Raw genomic sequence first — 11,740 nt, 5'->3', positions numbered from 1 at the left:
AACACGGTATTGGCACTTTTTTTTCTTTTTTTTTGTTGCTTTGCAGAGAAACCACAAGACAATCATCTGCTTCATTGACAGTTTTCAGTTTAAAAATGCATTACGTTTTCGTGCTGACTCATGCATTATTTCGGTGAGCTGCAGTGCAATTTGTGTGCGTGTGGCTGTAACACGGTGCTGAGAATCAGAAATGAGGTAATGAAAGGTGCGGTCCTGAGAAAAGAAGTCGTTATCTCTTTGTTGCTTTTCTGTCTGCACATCGTCTGCTTCAGAAATAATTACAACCAACGTCCCGTTGCAAATACAAAGTCGACAAGTTTTTGTCATGTGTTTTTTTCTTTTTTTGTCAATCGATATGAATGTTAGATGTATATTTTAGGATTCAATCTATGTGTTGCATGTTAGAGTGGAGAACAAAAACCCAGACCTCTGGAAGCTGAATATCTAATTATATTGTAAATCAATGCAAAGCTTAAAGTCTAAGTTGTCAGAGTTGTGTCCAAATTCTCAGTTTTATGACTGCTTTACTTCTGATCCACATTTTTTTGTAATCTTTATATCAACTTTTCTTGACTTCTCAGCTGAAGGAGGCGTTAGATAGAAAGAAAATCACCTCCAAAAACGTTTCCTTGTAGGACCAATAGAATAGATTAGAATAGGTAAATGACTTAAAAAAAAAGCATGTAATAAAACATTTAAAACTGTTAGAATGGGTAAAATGTTACACAAAAATGTCTTCGTACAACATATTGAGTCCAGATTGTTGTCACATGCAGAGATCGGGTTAGATTCTTGTCTGGGAGCCCGGACCTACAGCAGTGGTATTTGCAGAGTCTAACTACAGCTGGCAGGAATGACCTCCTGCATTTTTCAGTGAGAATCAAACTTCTGTAGGTTTATTATGTTTGTTTAGCGTTTCTTGGAGATAATAGGAGTTATTTCCACAAATCTTTTAACTGCTTTGTCATCCTCAATCACCTATCCCAGCCTGATGAGTTTCATACCAAGGTCAGATGCATCTCACTCGCCAAAGCTGACAAAATCTAGAGTTGTAAATCTCCCGATTGTATAACAGATGTTATAGGACCTCACCCTCCTCAAGTTGTGGACCAATCAGATTTGCTACTTAGCATCACGCAAATACTTGTAGGAGTTTTTGATCTCTATTTCAGAAACACTGATGTAGACTAGAGCTGGAAGTGATTTGTTTCCCCCTACAATCCATCACCATCTATTTTTGCTTTAGCTGCATTGAAAGGCAAATAAATCTCCCCCAGACTGTCTTGCAAAATACAAAAGCAGACACCAGTACTCATCATTGTTTCCCTGTTTAATACAACCAACAATAGCGTTGTCATAAGAACATTTCAATTAATGCCATGTCTTTGAATTGTTGTTAAAATCTGCTGAAGAGGTTGGAGTGGTGGCACTTTTCCCAGAGGGGCATCCATGATGATGATAATGCCCATCAGGCGGTTTATGACACAAATTCTGAATAAGCTAATAGCGCCATCTTGTGTCTGCAGTTGCGGAAGTGTTGACAAAGACGCTCTTCCGCACTCGGTTTCCAGTAGATATTTTAATGTCGGTGAGTTCTTCTCACTTTCTGAAGAGGGAGACATTTTTTTAAATATGAACCTCCGCTGGCTTTATTATTTGTCAGATGGTAAGCAGAGTTAAATGCAGCAGGGGCACCTGCAAGAATTTAAAGAGAAGAGTACTCGCAGTGAAGGTTTATCGGTTCGTTATTTACCAAAGAAAAACAAACGTGTTTTTTTCTCTTTATTTTAGTTGTTTGCCTTCTTTTTATCTTTCCCTCGTCAAATTTGTTCCTTTTGAATCCCACAACTTGAACTGAAACTGTCTGGAAGTTTCTGCAAGTCATTTTTGCTCTAATAGATAAATCACACCGCGGGATTCAGCAGGGTTTCCATCTGCAAGGAAGAAGAGGGAGGGTCGGCGCGTCCCTGCCCTCTGCATCCAGCTGTCCCTTCACTCCGCAGCTGCAGAGCGCCACATTTACAATGGCTGCAGCCGCAAGAAGGACGCTTCTGGCGCTATTCTTTACGTTTTGCGCTCCACAATGCGGATGGGCAGGTAAAATAAATTGTTTTATTGCCTTTTGTTACGGGGGTGCAGGTTTTGCACTCAGCTGTGTACTGCTTAGTGGATCAGTTTGTGTTGCTTGTGCCTTTTTTGTTTGTTTGTTTTTGTTTTGGAGACTTATGCAAACAGTTTTTGCTCTCTGTAATAGATAAATTCATTATGTCTGTGCGTGATTGTTCAAGGTGTTAATTTCAGCATGGGGGAAAAAAACGAGTGGACTTTTATTTATTATAATATTTGCCATAAGCTTTACGTTTTTATGCATTTGAAAAGTTTGTATATTTTATTTGAGTTTCAAAATCTGATGTAGGAGGGTACAGTTACTGAAAGATCTAATCAATCTGTTTAAGTAACTGCAGTGGCTGCTGTGGTTAGTAGGTGACAAATTTCAGCCTACACCATAAAATACACTGATTAGGTCAAATTGTTTCCTTTAGGTGATTTTATGCCAAATTGGTGACTATTCGGGCTGAAAGTGGTAATAAATGACCTGGGTGTGAAGTTTTTGTCCGTCACCCTTCAAATCTTTCATGGGTTATTTATTGTGAATGTGTTTGATGGCGAGCCCGACCCAAATGGTTTTAACCCACAAGTCATTTATCAATTGCGCTGCACATTTTTTCTTCAGTATGCACGGACACTAAATTGCAGTAGCAGACGTCTTAAAAATTCCCAAAGTGTTTTCTACAAAATCCATTTTCAGTAACAGAACCGTACATTCTTCAGACAATAAAAATATCCTGGAAATAGAGAAGAAGAAAAAAATGTCATGAAGCTCAGAGAGTATTAGACAGGAGGACGCTAATGCTTTTGGCTGGGTTCAAAGACCATGCTCTCCTTTTTCCATCCCTCCTTCTAAAGTTTATCCAGCACACATCTTGTGAGTTGATCTGCGAGTTTCTATTTGTTCTGGTCTCAAATGTGAGAATTTGGTGCATGAGATCAGTGCTTTCTCTAGAACAAGATGCTCTTTGTTGTGGTCTTCCTCTTCTTTAGGTATTAAGTGTTGTCAATGAACCCTCATATGTTCTCCCACCTGAAAACAACTTAGCACATTTAGACTTAAACTCTTCTGATCTTGAACAACACAGTGCAGATGTTCGGAGTTATTGCTTCATTTAGTGTGTTTGAGAATCAGCTTATTAATTAAATTTGGGTGTAACTTATCGTTTTCTTATTCAATTCTTTACAGGAGCATAGTAGATGAATGAAGGTATTGCAGAATATCCAGATGTTTTCAGGAGCCAGAGCCAACCCAATGTGGCCCTATGTGGTGTTTCATTTGGGGTCCCACTTACCACCTATTACCCACCAGTCATCACAGCATCACTAATGTCGTTTATCAAATGTCCGAGCTCGATCAATCACAGTTTGTTCATTAAGTGCGCATTTAGCTAACTAGTGAGCTAATTCCCAAATTCATTACATCACAGAATATGAAAGCTGCAAATGAACTTTTGGCAATAAGGATGCTTCTCAGATTTACTCAACAGTTTGTTTGTTTTTTTCCAAGATTAGTCTGAATTCAACTTCATCTATCTTCACATTGGCCAGTTTCAAACTGATGTTAGTGCGGTGTTAGTTTTCTACTTGTACGGAGGCCAAAAAGCTTCCTGTTGGTCTGACCGAACCAGAGCACTGTTTTTTTTCCCCACACATTTGCTGTCCCCTGTGTAGGTTGTGTCAGACTCTGTATTACTTTTTTTTTTGTCTTTCTACTTTCTGCTTCCCCATGAAGACCAGATGTCAGTCTCCCACATGAGTTGTGGATTTTTGCAGCCCCTTTAGAGTTATAATGGGCCTCTTGGCTGCTTTTTTGATTAACATCTCCCTCCTACTAGCTTCTCTGTTTCTGCTTAGAAAGAGGGTTCCCACAACATGATGCTACCATGACCATGTTTCACTATGTGCCATGTCAATTTTTTCTATCGCAGATGGCCTTACACTGCATGTGGGCCAAAACATTGGCATTTGGTTTCATCTGACCAGAAGGCATTTTCCAGCAACACAACTAGCATCTCCTAGAAGTTGTGAAAGTTTGATATGTGCACTACAGTAGTTAATAACTAGTGAGAAAATAAATATGTGACAGAATTTATTAAATCCCTTCAGGTAAATAACTGACACTTGAAATTAAGGGTGTAGAATAGTTACAAATGCGGTTAAGATGAGGTTATTTCTCAGACTTTCTGATTTGATCTGACAGCTGTGCCTGCTGGGGAGAAGGCTTTTGCTTACAAGTAATCACAGAAAATGTTCGTTCAACCTTAAAGACCCAAGCAGCTACTACCGAACACTTTTAAATCATGATGACAACCATAACTGTTAAATGTTAAAGATTGTATCTTTAATGGATTGGTGACCTGACAACTCGACTCATAACTACTGGAGGTAGACAAGTGCCCCCTTCGCTTGTGTGTCACTTTCTGTTGCATGTCGTGTAGGTTTACACCTCAGGCACGCATTGCAAGGAACTGTGAAAATAGTACAAAAAAACAAAACTTCGTCAAGTCTATCTGTGCAGCTTCACTTTAAAAGCTTATGGAAAGTTTGTGGAGAATAAGTGAGACAGAGATTGTTTGGAAAGATGGGATCATGTTCTTGCAGGCAAGTGGAATTTTATTTCACTGCTTCCCTTAACATGTTGGGATTCTGCAGGTACTTGGCATTTTGCAACAAAAACCTTCAGAATGAACAAAAATCATAAAAAAAAGAGAGAGGGAGAGAGAACACAGACTTTCTGTCATAATGTCTCCAGGCATGACATACATCTACGCTTCCAGTTTTTTCCACTGAATTAGGAAAATTTTAACACTGTCATCATTTCTGACCTGTAACCCCACCGCCCTGCTGCTTGGCTGCCTGTCGAAGCTACCAGTGCTGGCATGAGCAAATCCTGCGATGATGTCATCTCTGGGCATCCCTCCAGCTATTCAAACAAGTACCACCTGGAAGATGAGCACACCTGTCAGAACGTAACAAAGATTGGCCAGCTCAGGGTGCAGGCAGACAGTTAAGTAGAGTGTCACCCTTCATTAGTGAGTAAATACTGAAAATGAGAGCAAACCGTTTTGACAAAACATTCACTTACTTGGGAAGCATGACTTTATCCGGTAATTGTGGCGGCCTGCTTCTGCTTGAAGAAAAAATGAGGAGGAAATAAAAGTTTTAAAATGAAGTTTCCATCCGAAACTTTAAAAATGTTCTCAGTGCTAACTTTATCATAATAAGAGTCATTTCTGAAGCATGAACAAAACTTCTTGCCAGAGTTCAGCAGATTGACAAACTAAATCTAAATCAAAAATAAGCACCAACAAGGCATTCCAGAAACAAGTACTTTGTAGATTATTCATGCCCCTTCAACTATTTCACATTTTGTGACATCGGAACTACAAACTTCTTTGTTCGTGGAGATTTTATGTCATGGATAAACACAAAGTAGTTCACAGACATGAAGTGGAAGGAGAAACATGCATGGCTTTGATCATTTTTTTAATAAATGAAAGCAAATAAAGCGTAACTTGATTTTTTATTCCGTCGCCTGTTGAACCTCTTTCCTATTAGTCGATCTCTAACAGGTTCACTCCCAGGATCACCCTGTGTTTATCTCCATCTGTGCTTTCCCCTTGTTCTTACCAGCATCCCCACAGCATAACGCTGCCACCACCATGTTAATATTCCACCCAACACGGCACCAGACCACCTTCTTCCATGTGTTTTTGTGGCAGATTGGAAGCAGAACTTTTTGAGGCATTCCTTCAACGATGCTGTTTTTTTTTTTTTCTTTTTTCTTGACACTTTTACAGAAAATTGGTATTTTAAGTGAGCATGACCAAGAGCTCAAGAGTTGCTATAGGCCTCCTGGCTGCTTCTCTGATTAATGCTCTTCTTGCCCATTCTGTCAGTTTAGGTGGACGGCCGTGTGTTGGTGGGTTTGTAGTTGTGCCATGTTCTTTCCATCTCTTGATGATGGATTGAAAAGTACTCTGTGAGGCTTTAAAAGCTTGATGTATTGTTTTATTACCCAGCTCTTCTTCGAGCTTCTCCACAACCACATCCCTGACCTGTCAGACGTGTTCTGTAACACTTGGATGATGTTTGTTCACTAAAGTTTCCTATTCAGCACATGTATTTTATACTGAGATTAAAATAGTCACTGGAAGATCCTGTTTACTATTATTTATTTTATTTATTTTTTTGCAATTTCTATGTAAGAAAACCCTGCAGATTGCCTTGAGTCATTGACTTGCAGCTTTCTCTCCTCCTAAAATTACAAAGTGTACGTATAAAAGTGACCACTAAGAAGTATAAAAGAGGGGTAAGAGAAGTCACACAATAAAAAACCTAAAACAACAGACGAGGGTAAGAATCAGGATCTTAAGTGGCATCAATGCTCATCTTTGCCTCAGCAAAGAGGCATTAGGAAGTGATTTTCAAACAGTCAGAGAAGCGGTATATCTAATTTGCAGACGTAGCTTATTTCACATCTTCTGAGCTGTAATAGAAAAGACACAACATCCCCTAAGCTTACGTTTGGTCTTTGGAGCTCTGAGGAGGAGCTGATTACCTGACCAGAGGGAAAGACAGGGCATAAAAGGATTGAACAGCCCAGAGAGGCAGGATGGAGTAAGACCTTGGAGGGCTTAAAAAGCAAATAAAAGGAAAGAAAATGTTTGGGGAGCCAGTGGAGAGAAGCTAAAATGAGGGTGATGGGCTCGTATTTACTCATCCGAGGCGAAAGACAGAGTAAGATTAAAGAGAGTTGATTCAACTTCACAGCAAACATTTCGGAACTTTATAGAAACTTTTTTTTTAACGTGCATTATTTCTATTCTGCCTTACAAGTACTCATTTGTGTGTTCTGCCAAATAAATTGTGACAAGTTGTGAAAATGTTCATGTGGGTGTGAATGCTTTTAAAATATGCTACATTTAGTCTCGTTATAACAAATTGTCTGATCACTAGCCCACTCCCACAACTAAGCACAGGATTAAGCAGGCATAGAGAAAAAATAAAAATCTGACATAGAAAATGGACGGATGTGCAGAAATGTCTAAACCATGTGGAAACAGTGGTAATACGGGAAGTCTGTTCTGCTTGTTGGAAGAGAATGAAGTGGAAATGGGTGAAATCTTCAATGAGGCATAAACTAAGAAGAAAGATGAAACACAGGTGCTTTAGCAATTGGTATTAAAAATTGCACATGTGGCATTTATAGCCAGCCAATACTTATAAAAAATGTTTGGAAAACTAGATGGATGCATTGCAAACAGACTGCATTCCATTTCTTGTCATAGACGTAGACAAAATATGGAACAGATTTTTTTGAATGTAATAGATTAAAGTAAAAATTTTAATAATGCTCACCCACTGTGTTTTGTTTACAACTGGGGGGGAGCTCACAAATATCTCCAAAGTATCTAACAACACCTCAACTATGAGAATTCCAGAGAAGTTGAAAAGGAGGCTTCATGGATGCAGAGCAGGACCAAAGAGCAGAAAGAGAAGGAAAAACTTCAAATTTTGTTGTTGATCGATCACAGTATAATTCGGTCAGAAACAAAACTCCAACATCTCTCTCTGCTTTCTAACCATGCAACCAGACAGACACTTAAAAAGGAGCAACAAAAGCAAATGAGGTGGATCAGCAAGACTTGCCAACAATACATGGGGTTATCACAAGCTACTATGAAGTATCGTCTTTGCTGCTTGGATTAGTCCCAATAAGCTGCTATCATATGACAATCAAGAGACTCCCACGCTTCAATAGCCTTCAGTCAGGGGCTTCTTCAGGTTTGTTGCAAGACTGACCTCTGTCGATCCTTTCAGCTCCCAGCATCACCAAACACAGCGACTCAGATGAAATGACTTAGAATGTTTAATTTACCTAAGGGATTAATTAAGTATTTTTGAATTCGTATTGATTTACTTGAGGAAAAACTTGAGTCTAACAGCTGTGTAAACTGTTTTTGTATTTATAAAACTTTTTTTTTTTTTTTTTTTAACTACTATCATGATGAATTTTGGATACAGCTGATGTAGCACACCAAATCAGCGTGTAGAAAAATGTGTGAAAAACATGAAAAACATGTTTTGGCAATAGCTTCAAAATTGACAGCCAGGTCAAACAATTTTTTTCTTAAAGGGTGTGGTTAGCGCAAAAGAGAGACATGGTGTCTCACTGGAAGTGATATGTGGAGAGTCCTTTGGGGTTTTATTCCACTGCCAAAAACAAAAAAGGAAAGAGTTTTCTGTGGATAAAACATTATGGAAGTAGTTGGGTATTTTTCCTTTTCTAAGATACTTTTTGTTGTTTTCTACTGCAAATGCAAATTTTATGTAGTTATACTGTAGCTATGTAAAATCTGCAAATCATTCAGAAACATACCCTCATTTAAAAAACACAGAAAATTCCCCACAGCCAAAAGTACAATGAGGGTTACCAACTACTAGTATACTGATGGTAATCTCTCAAATAAGAACTTGAAAACAAAACTGTGCAGCTAAATCCATCCAATCAGATCGAAGGTCTAGCTTTTAATTTTTTACCGTGATTGTTGAAAATGGCATCAAACATCAAAAAGTAAACAAACACAGATTCCTGCGACTGAGCATGATTTGTGCAGCATCAACATTGCTTCAAAAAGATTACTGCCTTCAACTTACTCACATTCCTCATGTTACAGCCATCATTTTATCTGATGATGATTTTTTTCTTAGAGCAAAATAATCAAGATGACTAGTGCATAATTGTGAAGTGGAAGAAAAATGATACATGACTTTAAATTATTTTAACAATGAAAGTCTAAAAGCTGTGGTGGACATTTACTCTGGCAGTGACAAATCCAGTTTTACAAAATTATTATCTCATCTAATTTTATCACAAATAATCTGATCTTTAGGGATTTCAAAGAACTCTGTTGAATCCAGTTTCTAAAAAAAAAATGAAAAGAGCATGGCATAATTTACTAACCAACCAAGACTTGGCTGGCCACGTAAACTGAAGTAGAGACGCAATAAAAAAAGAACAAGTTTATTCATGATACTGATGGTATCATGAATAAACTTGATTCATGATATCATGAATCAAGGTTTGACCAATGACAGAAAGCATAAACAGATTCCTTTATGTTCCTGGTTCTTACAAAAATCTATGTGGAAGCAAAATATGTTTTAAAACGTTGATCATGACTTCTTCTGGGGTAAATGAAGGGTCAGTGTGATTTTGTGGCTGGGTGAGAGGGTTCTCTTTTAAAATCTCATTGCAGCTGCATGAGCACCAATAAATTTCAGAACTACAGCAGTCATTTGACCTCAGGCCTGAGCTGCTCAGGCTTCTTTTGCCAAAGTATTCATGCACCTACGCGTGCCTGCCAGTCTGTCTGCAGGTCATCAGGTGTGCACGTGTGCTGTATCAATCTAACCTACACGCAAGGTTATAAAATGGCACACCCTGAGTTCCTGTCTGCATGCTTCGCATACCTATGACTTTCCCCCATCAAATTCAATCACACTTTATTTGTACTTTTGTATCACAGTCACAAACAGAGCAGAGACTATTTTAAAGTGTTGCTTTTGTCTCCTGTAGCAACGGCATGCAGCCAAGCCCTCCGCTGTCAGACATTAATGCGACATCTCCTCAGTTAACTGCTTCCAAAAATGTTTGTAGTTGGAAGACAAGCATGCATCCGCAGAGTTTGGAGGAGTCTTGATTTAATTAGACATATTAGCCTTCCCCTTGCATCATACATCTTCCAAGAAGACCGCGAGAAAAGTCTGGACAGAGGAGCAGATACCTTTATGTGTAATAACACAGGGTTACTGGAAACAGAAACGACTGAAATACATCCAAAGGTGTGCTAGAGGAGAGTGACTCGAACAGCTGGTGAAGCCCCCCAAACCCTCTGCAATCCTTAATGAGAAAGTAATTAGGCAAGAAGTTCTGCTTTATTTTTATTGTCTTTTACTGCTCCATGTACATTTTAGTCTCAGATCTATAGCGGTAACAGGGAACAAAATAAATTTGATCAGGGAATCCTTTAGCACTAAAACTCCACAAAGCATTGGAGTTCAATAAAGTTCCCCAAACAGGAAGACACCTGTAAGCAAGAGAATTTGAGATGCTTGTTAGGAGGCATAACAAAAGCAGTGATTGTGATTCAGAATACTGGAAAACATGCTAAAGTTTGAAAATGCTTAAAACATTTACATCCCAAACAATAAAGCTATTGTTTATGCATTTAAAACTAAACAATGAGACTCACAAGACTTTTAAGTTCTCCATGAACTGCATAAATGTTTTGGTTGGGGTTTCCAGCAGCATCTGGATCAGGGTGCTGATTTTACTCAAAAAAAAAAAAAAAAAAAAAAAAAATGCATCCCACCTGCACTCGATCAAACATCTTACAGATGAAGTCAGCAAGCCCGATCGCTCAAAGTGGAAAATTTGGCCCAGATTTTTTTATTTTTGAAGACCAAGTGGAAACTGAACTAATGAGAGAATAATCTCCACATGAAATCTTTTGTGTACAAATGTATGTGCCGGATATGAACGGTTTGAACTTTGTGCGAACTATGTGTTCAGAGGTAGGTAGCATTTCTTCAAAAATAATGCACAGTCGAACTGAAAAAATAGTCATGCAGAACAGTTACGTTTGGTCCCAGATGTGTAATCAGTAGAGGTTCAGCTGACATATTTCCACTCTAGCTGAGGACTTGAAATGGGAACTGAATTTTACATTTATCGAAATAACTTGTGCAGCCAAACTATCATGTGAAATAAAAGTTTCTAGTTGCTACATTATTGACTCATTAGAATGGTGTGCTATATTTAAAGTAAATTGCAAATCACATCAAGGTTTTTCATGCACTACAGAGACCTGAAGTGATGTTTTTCTGTTGTTTTTTTTTTTTTTGCATGGCTTATAGTGTCAGTGTCATTTTTATTTGTTGATGCAGACGAGTTTCAAGCATTTATCGAAATAACTTGTGCAGCCAAACTATCATGTGAAATAAAAGTTTCTAGTTGCTACATTATTGACTCATTAGAATGGTGTGCTATATTTAAAGTAAATTGCAAATCACATCAAGGTTTTTCATGCACTACAGAGACCTGAAGTGATGTTTTTCTGTTGTTTTTTTTTTTTTTGCATGGCTTATAGTGTCAGTGTCATTTTTATTTGTTGATGCAGACGAGTTTCAAGCATTTACGTAATTTCTGAAGCCTGAAACCAATTGAGATTGTTTATTTCCTATATCTCCAAACCTCCCAGAGACGTTTTAACAATTTATTTCAAACTAAATACATGATTTCATTCTGAAGTGAAAGCTCCACAGTCAATAGGAAAAAGGAAGGTTTCTTATTGCCCAGAACTTTCAGCATTCAACCATGTCTGCAGTTGTTTATACATCTGATTAGTTGGTATTTCCTAAGGCTGCCTCCATGAGCGTATCTCTCTACATTTATAATGAAGTATTGCAAAAACGATAAATAAATTGGAAACTGTTGTGAAGTTAGGATAGAAAATTGGATTTCAGAACCAACACAGTATGTTTTAAAAACAAAAGGTTATCACATCGGTCACGATGCTACTGTTTAGCTCAATTTTATTGAGTCAAAAATGATTTTAAAATC

General features: G+C 38.1%; 1 protein-coding gene across 4 annotated transcripts in view; it reads left to right on the top strand.

Annotated features, from left to right (window-relative positions):
• The first annotated feature begins 1,719 nt into the window (after positions 1-1,719).
• Positions 1,720-11,740, top strand: part of fndc1 (fibronectin type III domain containing 1) — a 32,888-nt gene continuing 22,867 nt past the window's right edge. For all 4 annotated transcript variants that reach the window (XM_015017634.1, XM_015017632.1, XM_015017635.1 and 1 more), the window contains exon 1: positions 1,720-2,097. In XM_015017634.1, coding sequence (XP_014873120.1) covers positions 2,025-2,097 — 73 coding nt within the window. In that variant the 5' untranslated portion in view covers positions 1,720-2,024. The remainder of the gene's footprint in view (positions 2,098-11,740) is intronic.

Source organism: Poecilia latipinna, unplaced genomic scaffold (assembly GCF_001443285.1).
Source record: "Poecilia latipinna isolate Pla-1442-1.1 unplaced genomic scaffold, P_latipinna-1.0 Scaffold2167, whole genome shotgun sequence".
Lineage (NCBI taxonomy): Eukaryota > Metazoa > Chordata > Actinopteri > Cyprinodontiformes > Poeciliidae > Poecilia > Poecilia latipinna.
This window is presented reverse-complemented; position numbering and strand designations above follow the sequence as displayed.